The 14,954-nt window shown below is 42.4% G+C and overlaps 1 protein-coding gene across 8 annotated transcripts in view; it reads right to left on the minus strand.

Annotated features, from left to right (window-relative positions):
- Nucleotides 1-14,954, minus strand: part of LOC6631040 (band 4.1-like protein 4) — a 62,890-nt gene that overhangs the window by 22,285 nt on the left and 25,651 nt on the right. For all 8 annotated transcript variants that reach the window (XM_032439011.2, XM_070206713.1, XM_070206712.1 and 5 more), the window contains exons 2-3: nucleotides 11,437-11,634; nucleotides 286-390 (exon numbers count right to left, since the gene is read on the minus strand). In XM_032439011.2, coding sequence (XP_032294902.1) covers nucleotides 286-390; nucleotides 11,437-11,520 — 189 coding nt within the window. In that variant the 5' untranslated portion in view covers nucleotides 11,521-11,634. The remainder of the gene's footprint in view (nucleotides 1-285; nucleotides 391-11,436; nucleotides 11,635-14,954) is intronic.

Consider the following 14,954-nt stretch of genomic DNA (forward strand, 5'->3'; position numbering starts at 1 on the left):
TTGCCGGCTGCCCTGTCTGAAAGCGAAATTATATAATTTGGCCTGCAGGCGTGGGCGTCTCGCCGGCTGCGTCAAAGGCTCAAAGAGTTTGGCCGAGCTCGACTTTTTGTTTTCCTTTCTTGACGCCCCTCAATGCGCCTCAATGAATTTCAATGAAAACGAAAATGAATTTCAAAAACCAATATGTTTGCACAGCAACAGGAACGGCAACGGCACAGGAGAAGCAGGATACGCCAGTCAGTTGCCATATCCTGTGCCCAGGACGGCAACACTGCCGCCACTTACCGTTTGATTCTCATCGTCTATATAGCGTATGCCAAAGTATGAAGTCTCGATTAAATTGAGCCTGGCAAAAACGACATCCAGCAGCGCTTGGCCCGGCAAATCATCCTGAAAATAGACAAGAAAATCGTTGTTAAAAGGTTGTGTTGCAGCATAGAGATAAAGAGAAGCCACTGATAGAAAAGAGTGTGAGAGAGAGAGAGAGAGAGAGGGAGATGAAAAGTGAAAGAAAGTGTGTGAAAGAGATAGATGGAGCAAAGAAAACGTTGGCCAGGCAAGGCGCTGGCAATATCTATTCAATGGCAAAGCAAGCACTCAAAACCTTGAAACACTGAAACACTGACAAACTGTTGAGCCATTGAATGGCCACAGCCATTGCCCAGTTGCCATCGTCCTGTAGTCCTGTCGTCCTTTCGTTCTGCGTCCTGCTGTTTCGTTCTTCTCTTGCTGCTATCTTCCTGCTTGGCTGCGTCCGGCCAACAAAAGTGAAAACTTGCCGGCGACAATTATTCAATTGGAAAATTGCGCCTTTTTTATTTTGATAAAAAAAATGTGCGCTAAATGCCACGCCTTGGGCCAGACAGCGGCCCAGACTGCGCCGCTTCCCCTGTAGCAGTTGTTGGCCATCGAAACAATTTTTGTTGTTGATTTAATTTAATTCGTGTGCGGGCAGCAAACGCTTTAAAAAGCCAATTTTTGTTTTTGGCTTTCGACTAGCGCCAATAATAAATTGAGTTGATTCCCTAAGGGCGTTCGGGCCCATTCGTTCGGGTACAGCTGCAACCACAAAGCAGCCAAACTATGGGCCAGGAGGCGCACCATTGTTAACCACAAAGTGCCGCACAGCCACACGCATTCCACATGCCACATGGCTGCTTCTTCATTGTCTGCCGCAGCTGGCGCTCAGCATGTTTGATTTTTGGCGCTGACCAGACACTACCAGGGCACTCCAGATCTCCATCAGGTCCCTCTCTGACTTCTGGGGTAGCTACAAATTTTTTTGCTGCGATTTTTTGTTTTGCCTGTATGCGATAGGCGGTGGGCGGGGCGTGGGGCGGGTTAGGTATGTCGACCGCTGCCATGTTTTATTTATAGTATTTTTGGCTTCGCCAAACATCCCCTGGTGGCCAGTGAGATGCTCGCATCCTGCATGCATCCTTTTTGTGTTGGGAATGTTTTATTGTTGTTGCGTCATAAACTTAATGGCTGCCAAGTGTGAACAAGCCGAAGCCGTGTCTACCATTGGCAGCGCCCTTTGAATTTATGTTAAACCTTTTGCTGACCAACAAAAGGACAAGCAAACTCAAGAGATCTGAGGCTACACAAAAATGAACTGCTGAATACGATTGTAAGCTGTCATTTGGGAATTGAGAGTCCAAGAAAATACGCTTGCTTGGCGATAATCTGTATATGACAGCACACCCAGCAATTTTAAAGCCCAAGCAGTAGTTGACCTCTTGTATTAAAACCCATTGTTGCCATAAACCATATCCATTTTGTTGATAATACTCAGAAACTAATTGTCAAATGAATGACGGGCATAACGAGGATAACCGAAGCACACAGATGACACATTGACAATGACAGCTGCTAATCTCATAATGGCATGTCCTGTAAAATTACATTAGAGATACGAGAGAACGTGCAAGACAGGACATTGCACAGGCGAGCACATTAAACAATGACTCGTAAAATGTTCAACTACAACAGCAGCAAGACATGTCCTTGTTCATGCTTTCAACTTGCAACTTGCAACTTGCAACTGCTGTTGCCCGTTGCCTGCCTTCTGCCGCCTGTTGCTGCATTGTTGTCAGTGCTTTTACGTAAGGACATAAGTAGAAAAGTGCATTTTAAAAATGCATAAGCTTCATGAGTGTTCGTGAAATGGTTGGCTGCCATTTACTTGGAAAGCGAGTTTCCATAGCAACGAAAAGTTGCCAACTCTTTCTCGTAAATAGAATACTTAATATACCAATGTAATCTCTTGTAATAGCTTGCCACCTTTTCAAATAGAAATGCTTTATGAGCTAATGTTTACGTCAGCAACGACTTAAATCTAATATGCCGTTTGCTTACTTTAGTTAAAGTTAGCCCGAGCACCTGGGCTTTAATGCTGCTAGGTTAAGACTTCGTTTCCAATTCCCATTTCAGTATTTATGATTTTTATGTGTATCATAATATAAAACTCTTAAGAAAAATGTGGCTTATGTGCTTGTGTGCAAGAGTTTATTCATGTAAATTTCGTAAATCCATGTAAATACATTTCCGGGTCATGATAATCTGATTTTTTTTGGAATACTATATATTGAAATTGTATTTTGATTAGACTATGTTGTATTTTCGTCTTAGATTAATAGATAGTTCCTTCAGAGTTTAAGAATTCCTCAATGGGATAGAGTAATTTTATTGTCATCTCAAAAACAATCAGAGAAAGCTTTAGACGGTCTACAGTACCTCTAGAGACCTCTTATTTTTAAGAACGAACTGAAATCTCTTGTGTAATTTTTAATACACTCAGTGTATATATACCTCCAAATGTCTTAAAACATTTCCCAAATGATTTTTGTAACTAACTTTAAGGCCCCTTACCGTACTTTAAGGCCCATCGATACTAAAAACCAACTTGAAACTAATAAAGACCATTCGCTCCGATCCTAATGAACTACGCTTCATGCATGCCTAAAAGCCTTTAACAAACTTATGGCTTAAAATCAACGTAACATGTAAAGGCCGCAATAGCTAGCAATTAATCACAAACTCGGCGCAAGCCCGGAAAAACTTGTGCATTTAGGTCCCAAAATGTTTGGCCAAGCTGTCTGGCAGGCAGAAAGGCTGCCAGGCAGGGCGGAGCCCACCCTTGTCTCTGGTTATTGGTTCTGGCCCGTAAGTCACTTGGTTGCCGGGTTCAATAAATTACGTTCGCCTTGCTGAGAATCAATGATGTATACAAGTCTGGGGCATCAAAGGCTGCCAAGAGTGCTGATTTTTAGATGAGCCACGAGCCAGGGCGATGATTATGTTGATGCTAATGATGATTAGGTCTTTGGCTTAAATGTCTTAATCAAATTATGCTTACTTTGATGTTTCTGGAGTAGCTGTTGGCGACTGATGGCAAATTCAACGCCATTGCCATAGCCAGCAGGAAAACCCACTTAATGAGCTTACATTTTTAGCCACACCCACTCATCTCCACTGCTTCACATTGAACGACCACTCCAAATGCCCCATATACTGAAGTTGTCTGTATTTTTACCAAGCACTTTTCTTGTCAGCTGTCGGCAAAGAACTTTTGCCATGCAACTTAATTAGTGAGCGGCAAGTGGAAAACAAGAAAATACACCACATGCACGTGTGTGTCTCGACTTTGCCACACACAACTCGATTCATGGTGCTTGCTATCTGAAGGCAGCGGAGGCGACACTTTCTGCAACTCCTTCCAACCCACCCGCCTAAATCCCAGCAGCGTCTTTTGGGTAACTTAATCAACGCCATTGCCGCAAAAACTTTGGCTACGTGACTAACCCACTTTTCCACGACCAGGGAATTGCGTGAAAAACTGAATCACAATATGAATCTGAATCTGGGCGCTGAAGTGCAACATCTTTGAATTTAACATAATTAACACATAGTTTACGTTCTCCATGTGTTGCCGTGGATTTTCCTCCAGATGCTCCGACAGCGCAACTTTGTGCACAATTTGCCATACGCTGCAGCTTATTTGCTTCGGTCTGACAGCTCGCATCCGTAGCCAAAAAATAGCTCGTTACAGCTCTAATATTAAGCTGAAATCTGAGCTCTGAAAATGTATCTGTATCCGTCTAGTTGTAGCTGTGTGCTTGTATCTTTAACCGCTTTTGCAGTCTTCCCCAAATGCATTGTGCGTTTAATTGCGCTGCTTGGCTTAAACGTGCGCTGACCTTTGACAACAACAACACACACACACACACACACACACATTCGTTTGTGTTTATAACGGCATTATGAGTTTTAAGCTGCTGCGAGCAAACAAAGCCAAAGCAAAAGCAAAAATGAAAATATAAAAAAAGCAACACAGTCGCTTGCAATGTCAGAGACAAAACGGCGACAAGTAGAAGAGAGAAGAGGAAGCGCAATGGCAGCTACATCGTGTCGCAGTCGTCGACATCGTCAACGTTATGCACAAAACAAGCCGGAGCCAAAATGCTTAAAACAGATTTATGTCCATGCCGCCTCGGCTCCGGGCACCGCCACGCCCCGCCTCGCCCCACGGCACATACCAATCGAGGCTGAAACGTTGATGCTGGCGCATCTTCACCTAACTGAAAACACATTCAACAAACGAGATTTGCGTAATTCCTGCAGCTCAGTCAAGGTTCGTCTCTGCTTACTGTTTGTCGGTTTGTTCCCGCTGTCGAGAGATGCCTCAACATACTTTTGCATACTCTTATTGAAATGGGGCAATTCATGCGCAGTCATCTAGTTGGTAACAGCATGTGTCTAATATTCTTGTTTTATTTATTCTTTTTTTTTGCCAATCACTTACAAGCTTACTTCGCTTTTATTTCTCCAGTGACAGTTAACTACTTAATGTTTAGCAAACTATTTGTCCGGCTGATAAATATTTGATAAGAAATTATAAATGCACTGGAAATCCACCTTACAATGCATTCTAAATACTTATTTTTAATTCCATTAGACTGTAGGACCAGCTACTTAGCTTATTTTGCAGTAAAAGTTGACAATTCCTTCAAACTTATTTTTATTTATTTTTTTATTTCCTCCATTTATTTTTACTTGCCAGCCTTTTAAATTTACCAGGCAGTTTGTGCAGCTTATAAATATTTGATTAGAATTAAGGGAGGCAGTTTTGCCAACTTTTTTGCAATTAATTCTTGGACAATTTCTTGGCTTGGCGTCTCCTTCACTAAATATCTAATCCTTTTTTAAGGGCAACTAAGTTTCAGGTTCCCATTTGCCTTCTAGTTATTTTTTACGCTTTCAGATCTTAGAAGCTTGCTGTCTGCTTACGGGAGTTTTATTTCGCATGCCACGCCAGGCACATAGCCTGACAATGCAGCATGCGGATGGCCTTAGCATCAGTTAAGCTTGCAATAGTACACACATATGCCATACGAATGCAATATGAGTTAAGAGCACACTCATTCGTCCATTCTTATAGCGGCACTTTTTGCTTTCTAGGCTATGTCAGTTGTTGGCTGTCAGTTGTTGGTTGTCAGTTGTCGGTCGCTGTTCGTTGGCCCCGTTGACATTTTGCGCATCTTTTTGGCTTTGGCACTGAGCAAGCTGCCACAGCTTCAGCTCATTTGTGGTTCGGGCAATCAATGTGCACATGTGAGTGTGTATCTGTGTGTGTATGTGTGTAAAGCTACCTATGTATCTTTGTGTCTGGCCAGCCCGTTTGTTGTTTGTTCTGTGAAATATTGCACATGCAACTGTACAACTGTTCAGCTTGTCGGCTGTTTTCCGGCATGGAAAGCAAGAGCTACAACTTCCGCTGCTGTCGAGACGCCGTCAACGCCTCGACTGGCGGCATCTCACCTGCATCACTTGCATTTTCCACACGTAAAACGTTGCGAGTGCAGAGACGCAGCAGACAGCAGAAATGTTGGATATCATTGTTTGACTCGCTGGCTGGTTGGCAAATATTTTGCGCTTATCCTCGCACATCAAAAGAAGAATAGAGAGAAAAAAAAACATGGGTCCATGGCGCGGACTCACCTTGAATTTCTTTGGCGTTTTACTTGTTGGCTTGTGCGCCATTCAAACGCTTGGATAAACAAACGGCACACAGAGATACCGACAGAGACATAGGGCGCAAAAAGTCTAGAAGTGGTCTTTATTGGTCTCGTCTGGTCCAGTCCATGCTGGAGACCAGACCATACACAGCACAGCTTAGCACAGCTCAAACCCGACCCGATCAGACCACCAAGTGAGTGAGTTATCTGATGGCCGTCATGTGCCCCCACTGCCCCCGCTGCTGCTGCTGCTGCTGCTCCCTCAAGCTGGCTGTTTGTCTTTCTATCCGTCGTATTTCTCTGTATTTGCGTTTAAAGTTTTTTGATTGAATTGTTGCAAATTGTTTGCAAATCTATTTCGATTCTGTTGCCGGCCACGGCCCCCATCGAACAATTGCTTTTTGTCTTGTCTGGAGGCTTTGCGGCCAGCCACGCAGATTCTCGTATCTGACTATGTACTATATGTATTCAAATACAAAGACTCGTAACCAACAAAACGACATGACACTGAGTTATGGTTCTGACAGCTGCAAAAACCCCAGCGACTGCCACAAAATTCATGCCGAGGCTTTTTAGCCAGCCAGTTCTGTATTTTATTTATTTTTTTTTTTGTCTGTTAGATAATCCTATTAGCAACCAAAGCGCAACTTCAGCAACAGATAAAGTAATTACTCCCAAACCCCAAAAGATGCTGCGTTGAGTTTTGCCAAAAGGTAAAAATGCTCAACTTTCGGGCTCAACCTTTTTATTAATTGTACCCTTTTATACACTTGCCAAAAGGGTATATGCCCGATTATAATAAACGAAAAAAAAACTTAATGGAGCTTGCAGGAAGCTTTTCAATATTATAATCGAATAAAATTACGGGGCTGGTGGAAGGTACTACGTACACCTAAATTAAGGGAATTTGAAATTCGTAGTTAACTCACTGTTTTTACCCTTTTAGCAATTTCTACCCTTTTTCAATATCAGTTGACAGGCTAAATCAATGAGCTGTCATTGGGAAAACGGCCGATTTTCATTTACATTACCAAGGAAATGTTGTCTTTAAGCTCTTTTACAGGTGTGGGTGTGGCAAAAATCTAGCTGGCAGCATTTATTTAGCTATTAAGTACGCTTCATGGGTTTTCCTTATTTTCATTATCAATTTAAAAGCGCGCAGGCCGAGCTGTAAAAAAGCTTTTAACTTAATTATGTTGGCCATAAACTGCAGGTTTATTTGGCCAGCTTGGCGTGTGAACGCTTGGAACGAGGCGAGTCTAATTAAATGTCCCCCGAGGCATAAAGTCTATGCCGTGGTCAAAACTGTGTATATACAGATACACAGACACACACACACACACAAACAAGTGTATCTAGATACGTACGTATCTCAGAGATACCATTTTGTCTAGCCGCTGCAGCGAGCTGCCTTGTGCTGAAGTGTTTGCTCGTGAAATACTTGAAGAAATCATTTCTGTCCATTTCGGCTTTGTCATTGTGGCCAGTTTGAAGTGTGTTGAATGATTTACATAAATTCTGAAAAGGCCATGCGGCGAGCACCCTGTATTGACAGAATTAAGCGCTAGCCAAACAGAAACCCACACAGCACACACACAACCACAGTGCTCTGAGTGTTTCAGTTTTAACCGTTAAAATATAATTATATATAACCTTATATAACAACAAACAGAGACTCGGCGCGAGCACTTGAAGTTATGCGGCTTGGGCCGCGAATTGTTTCTTCTGGGCCCTGGCCAGATCTCATTAGCATGTAAGCATGATAAATGACCGAAATGTGCGCGCGCAGCCTGCGCTTATATGGCCACAAGAAATGTTGTCTGGACTGCTCTGCGAGCGGCATGTCTTGGGATGAAGTCGTCAGAAACCATTTGTCACAGTTTTGCCAGGTTTTTGGGAGCTGAGCTTTAAAGCCGCACCGCGCCTGGGCAGCTCCATTACTTATGTTTATTATTCCTTTCGGCTAAATTTCAATTGTGTGGTTGCTAGGAATTTGTTAGACAAGCTGAATTATAGGGGTTTTCGGGTTTCTGTTCCTTTATAAAACTTATATTTTAGATGCTTAAATCAATTTTAATTAATTTCTGTGTATCTTTGCCCAACGAGTCAGCAGAATGGCAACCAAAATGTCCGATTAATTAAAAATGATGAGGCAAGAAACAGACTGCGATCACTCTAATGGTTTATGTTTACATGCAGCATCGAAATCGACATCATTTCCAACGGTTGCAACATACATCATAAATTAAGGTATTCGATATCTGTAGACATGTTTTTTGAATCATGGCCACAGTTGTAGGTATCCCATTTATGTGCACATGTGTGTGTATGTTTTTCTTTTTTTTGTTTGTAGCCTTCTCATCTTGCACACATAGCAAAAATCAATCATACGCAACGTGCGCTCTGCTCGTCATGGCAATGAAATATCGATTACGACACGTTGTCGAGGCAATCGCACAACATTGACTGATGTCGCGGATGTGTCTATCTGTTGTCTATCTTGTTGTTGTTGTTGTTGTTGTTGCTGTTAGTCTGATAAAAGCAGCAACAGCAGTTTACCAGTTCATCGCAATGAAATGCAAAACGAGTCAACCGCAAGCTACTGGCTGCCGCAACAGTAACTGCCCCCTGCTCATGAGCACCCTGTGCCTGCCTTCCCCACCGTTTCATTAACACGACTGCAATCGTGCAATGGCGACTTTAAGTGCGTGCTCTTAGTGCCATCGGCAGCCGTCAAAAGCGGCGCAGACAACAACGCCGCAGCTGCAGCAGCAGTCGACGTGGTTGCCACATTGACAGACAGCTGGGACAAGTGCACGCGTAAATAAAATTACGTTTACAACAAGCCGGCCACACGCATTTCCATATCCCAGCCAACAGCACTTAAAAGGGTATATAACAAAATCTTATGAAGATAAAAATCAATGATTTTTTAAGGCTTTACTCAAAGCTGAACTAGTTAAATCTTAATACAGTTTTTTAAGATTTGAATGCATTATTCAATTTGACGAAGACTTACTTATTTCACATTCAACACTATAAGTAATATTATCTATACCATTTTGTAGAGTATCTAATAGTTGGGTCTTGCTAATTAAAATTGCGGCTATTTTTTCACTGCTTTTGCATATCTCGTCGAGCCGGAGCACTTTGTGCCGCGTAATTTCATTCATGGTTGATTTTTTGGTATTTTGTCGGCGAGCCTTTTATCAATCATGCGGCTGACATGGTACGTGAGCCTCTCGGCCAATAATTACATGCGATAAGTTGCCCGAGTGCAGGCCAGAGACAAATGTGTGCCCCGCCACTGGCCCCCCCTATTTGCAATTTCTGTCCCTGTTGCCAGTTTAAACTCATTAATAATGACCCGAGGCGTGCGCCGCGCCGCGCCGACAACGACGACGATAGCGACGACCGCCAGTGGTTGTCCGCCCAGGTTGCCATTGTCAAATTGTGGGACACGCCCACTACACAACGCCTGAATCGTAACACATGTCTAATGCGCAATTTATGCTAGCCAACAGGCAGGCAGCCAGCCAGCCAGCCAGCCAGCCAGGCTGCCAGTCCGTCAGTTAGTTAGGGGGTGAGTAGGGGGCCCAGACAAAGTCGGTTTGAGTAGCTTAGAGCCGCTTGTTTTCAGTCGATTTGGTGGCTTACTGCGACTTACAGCTTGCTGTGGCTTGTATTTAAGACTTGTTGAGGCTGGCAAGTGCATGTGGTTGTAAAATTATTATAAATGTCTTGTTGATGAGCTGCGATTATTAACGTTTACGTGCTTCAATTCTGTTGCAGCAACAGTTGAAGCAGCCGCAGCAGCAGATTCAGTAAAAACTTTAAGCATGCAACATGCAACTTGGCAGCTCAACGCGACGCCAAGTGTCATTAGTCAGTTCCAAGAATTGCTAACTAGCCTGTCGTTCCATTGGCCTGCTCGATCAATCAGGACTGAACTGGAACACTATGCCGTGGGCGCCTCACCGATCAACCGCTCTGATTATGCAGATACACGTAAGTATCTTTATGCTCAGGCCGAGACCGGTTTATCTGCAGGCATATAATTAACCGGCAGGCCTCTCAAGTCACACTGCTCATTATGTCCCAGACCCCACAGGCAACCTTGATGACATGCATTTGCATAAGATATATGTATAAGTATGCTTATCATGTCACATTGTGTTCCACTTATCTGAGCTGGCACAGAGCACTTGGTTGGGAATTGACACAAGGTTATTTCATTAAAAATAAGATAATTTATTATTAACTAAAAACAATATGGTCGCATACCTTTACATATTTGCCTATGATCTTTGACTGTTTCTCAAAGAGCTTATGGAAATAAAGTCAATACCTACAGTTTCTACGGAGCACAGCTTTTATATTTGCACTTATCAAAGGTTATGATTCAAATGCGATACGTATTTTTCTTCAGTTATACACATTTTAGAAACTATATAGAAGCTGTCCTTTAAAGTTTTTACAAAAATATTTGGGCAGTCCCTTAAAAATGTTCTAAAATTTAAATAAAGCAGATAACTTTTAGAAATTTATATCATTTAGTTTTTGTTTTGTCTACTTTAATTTGATATTTAATTTTATGTTATTTTAATACTATGCTCTCCATTTGTGTTTATATGATTTCTGTTTTGCGGCTTGTAATCAAAAAATATTTTTAATTATAAGACAACGTCAAATTTATGCCTTTGTGATTTCTTTGGCATTTTATATTGTTATTTATGCTGCATGCTTGAATGAAATTTTGCAAAGCTTTGCTGAAATCGGAGCCCAAAAACCAGGCCACACACACACACACACCCGCACACACGCATACACATGAGAATATAACAACTATTTATTTGATTTGTCCGCACAATGATGCCAACTATAAGATGGCGTGCAGCATCAGCAGAATTTTCTAAGCGACATAGACAGACAAAAGGCGACAACGATGAGGCAGCTCGGAGCTCTCATCTCTTAGTTCTTGTCGTCGCTGACGACCCATTTAATTTGGCAAACGTGCGCAGTTTTAAAGCAGGGGGCAAGGCAACCACAGGCTCTGGCTGTGTGGCAGCAACAGCAGCAGTAGGCGACGTGTGAATGATGACACTTTGCATGTTTGCCAAGTCACAGGCTGCGGCTCAGGCTCTGCACTAAATATTGATGAGGGTGCCCAGCGATGGGCGCCAAGGGTTGGGTTGGGTTGAGGTTGAGCCATCTGACGGTTAGCATATGGCAAGCACGTGCAAAGTATGCAACACTTTTTGTCAATTGACATAAATCACAGGCCATGTGAAGCAACGGAGCCAAAGTTAGCGCGTGTGTGTAGTTTTCGGATATTCGTGTCGCTGTCATTTGCCGCACTTGACGCTGCTTATGTGGCTAATGTTGACACCAGAGGGTGTTATTTGTAGCACTCACTTACCTTGATTTCGTGTATAAAGTCGGTTTCATCCAGCAAGTTAATGCGCACGGACATTATTCGCGAGGGTCGACACAGGCAATTCATTATGTGGCCGTTTCTTTCTTTGTTTTTGTCACCTCTTTGAAATTTAAGCAAATTGCGTATGCGCCGCGTTCTCGCACAAATTAGTCAGCATTTTTCGCGTGAGAGCCACAAGAGCTGCAAGTAAAGATGGAGATAAATATATAGATATAGTTAGTTCGTGTGTGAGTTCTATAGAAAGTGGCAATTAAACTGTGCACATTATTAATAAATAGTTGTTATGTGTTTGCTATCATTCGAGTCGCCGTATGCCGCAATTAGCCAGCTGTAAACGGGTTTCGCTTTGAGATACACCTTCAGATAGAAGAGGAACCGCTGAGCCACTGGCATGTCAAAGCAACTAACTGGCGCTGACAGTCAGCGCAGGAGCCTTGTTTTAATAACTCTTTTTGGCTTTGGCTTGTATTAAAGCTGTTGGCACTTATCTATGCCGCAGATCGCGGCAACATCATCAGGAACAGCAGCAACTACAACGACAGCAACCACAGGACTGGCAATGACAAACCAACTGTCAGCAGTCGCAGCTCCCCAGTCGAGTATTATCATTATAATTTTATAATTGCGGTTGTTGCCAGCGATAAGTTTAATATGCACGAGGCATCTACAACAACAACAACAACAAAAACAATAGCAGCAACAGCAACAGCAACAAAGTCACTTAAGCGGATTAGTTAAAGGTCGCTTCTGTGAGTGTTACTCCTGACCCCACCGCCCCTTCTCCTCTCTCGCTCATCTTTACTGTTGCCTAAAAGCAGATTATGTCATTAGAGATACTTATAGTATACATAGAAAATGAAGCAGCGCCAGCAGCAACTGCGCTTGTGCTTTAAGATCTTGGCAATTTTGGGGAATGCAACTAAATTAAGAGGCTTTTATGTAAAAACACATTTAATATTCGAAATATGATGGTAATTTAATTAATATTTACATAGCTCTACCATTATAGAGACAATATTTACATAAGCTTAAATATAAAGAAAATATTTTAAGCAATTTTATGATTACTATTTAAGACTTAAGGTATGAGCTGGCATTCTCCTAGCTAGGATAATATATCCTAATGTTCTTGAGCTAGGTTTGGGGAATGTTTTAATTAAATCGGTAGAGATTTTGAATATACACAGGTTATATATTTTCTTCTGGATAAAAGTATTGCATAAATATTAACTAAAGACCACCGATGTTGCACTTAGTGAAAATTGTAACAAAACAGACTAACAAAAAATTTCTTCAGCTCTGTTTGCAAAAATTAGACCATACAAATGTTGTTCCCTTAGAGATTTGTGCGATGCTGCACTTTGAGGCAGCTTCAAATCCAGCTGACAGCCTTTTGTGGCAGCGTCTGTTGCAACTACAAAATAATTAGTGTACATTTCGCATAATGAAAAGCAACGGCAAAATAGGCAACAAACACATAAAAAAGAAAAGAGCGGCAAGAGGCAGCGAGTCATGTTAACATTTCACACATTTCACATGACAGCCAACTGCAAGCTGGAGAAGAGCTTCAGCTGGAGGTCTGTTGCTTTGCATAAAGCGGCGAGATACGGCTTAGCTTTTGCTGATGATAGTTGCGGCTATGAGATTTGCATGGCCTTTGCTTAGGATTTCAATAGTTGCCGTTGCCGTTGCCGTTGCCCGCTGATGGCGTTGTTGCATTCAAACGCGCACAGCTGGCACATTTCACAAGGGGCGCTCACACTCAAGGCGCTCATTACGCTAATGAAATATGATGCCTAATTAATGGAAAGTCGGTTGACTGACTGTCAGCCAAACTGACATGTGTCAGACAAGTGTCTTTAACTTGGTCACTCTGTCAACGCGAGCATAGCAACAGCGGCAACATGCCTCAATTAAAATTTATAAGTGTATGTATTTTATGTGGCATATATATATATATATTTATGTGAATGACAGTCACTATGAATGGAGCTGCATGCAATTTTAATTGCATTCAAACGCGGACAAACGGCAGTTCGTTCAACTTCACAACAGAGACGCTGCGTGCACCACCCGCAACAACAACAAAAGTAGCAACATGCCACAGAGCGGCACTTGCAGCCGCACAGCGGAAATTACAATTTAAATTTGTAAATTTGTTGTCGCGTTTTTATGACAACATTTTTACAAATTGTACATACTTTAATGTTCAGTTATTTATGCGTAGTGAAATTTTAAATATGCTGCAGAGAAATATACCCAATATACATCATAAAAATATTTAAAGCTCACAAATCGAGGCGTTAGCCACAGCAACCACTAAAGCTAAGCCCAAAAGTTGAAGACATGTGATAAATATGACATTGATTGGTTTTTGAGCGGGTACACCCTAACCTGCATCCTTCATCCCTCCCGCCTAACAAGGCACTAAGAAAATTTATAGCTTTGGCATATTTATAGCGTCATATCTTTAGGCCTGGTCTTATGCACAACAGGACATCATCAGGAGCAGCAAGCGACAACGCCACCCTCATAATTTCTTTTCCCATCAAATTTATCACCAGTGAGCAAAATGTTCAGGGGCCGGTGCGGGTGTCTATGTGTGTGTGTGTGTGGGGCGTGATTTTTTGGGCATACCAAGAAAAAGTTGGCTTGATTTGTGATAAAGTGCGAGTGTGGCATTGGCCAACCAGAACGACCAAGACGAACGTTGCGACCTGATCGACCAAATCTGTCTATTTATCAGGCAGCAGCAAAACCCAAACTTTGCTTTCAATTTCAGGCGGATTATACTACAGTCTCTCGCACTAGCGTTTGGATTTATTATTAATAAGTACACAGACACAAACGCACACGCACACACACACACAGACATATACTAATGGTACAGTCATAAGGTCGACTCCTTTGCCAGACTGCATCCCATTTTCTCTTTTTATTCTTTTGCTGCTTGCTGACGGGCGTATCAATAACTGAAAATGTCTCAAACAGCATTTTGTCATATTTCAATGAATGCCACGCCTCCGTTCCGCCCAACCCACCTAAATGTGGGGCCACATTTGATGTTTGCGGAAGTAACACCGAAAAGTAAAGCAAACAAACTTTTAGCACATGCCCATACATTCATCCATTCATCCTCCTCCAGCTAGCAACAGGAAGCTGCTGCGAAGCTGGCGTCTCAGTGCTCCAGTTCTTTTGGTCTGTTGCCGAGCTAAACGAAATTATTTATTACTTTTGGCGCAAATGGCGGTCTGTGTTGTTGTTGTTGTTTGCGTGGAGACTGCTGGTAATGATGATGAAAAACGTGAAAGCATCGAAAAGTGCAAATGGCTAAAGGTAAACTGTGTGCTGTAAAAGGCAGAAGGATTGCTTGGCGAGCCCCATATCCCTCACACCGGCTTAATGATGATTAAATGGGCTGCCGCCTGAGTTTTGAGGGGAGGCTCTCTGACACATTTTGTCGAGCAGTGATTTACCTTTTTCTCTTACTCTTTTCCACA

The sequence above is a fragment of the Drosophila virilis genome, chromosome 2 (genome assembly GCF_030788295.1).
Source record: "Drosophila virilis strain 15010-1051.87 chromosome 2, Dvir_AGI_RSII-ME, whole genome shotgun sequence".
NCBI classification, from domain to species: Eukaryota; Metazoa; Arthropoda; class Insecta; order Diptera; family Drosophilidae; genus Drosophila; species Drosophila virilis.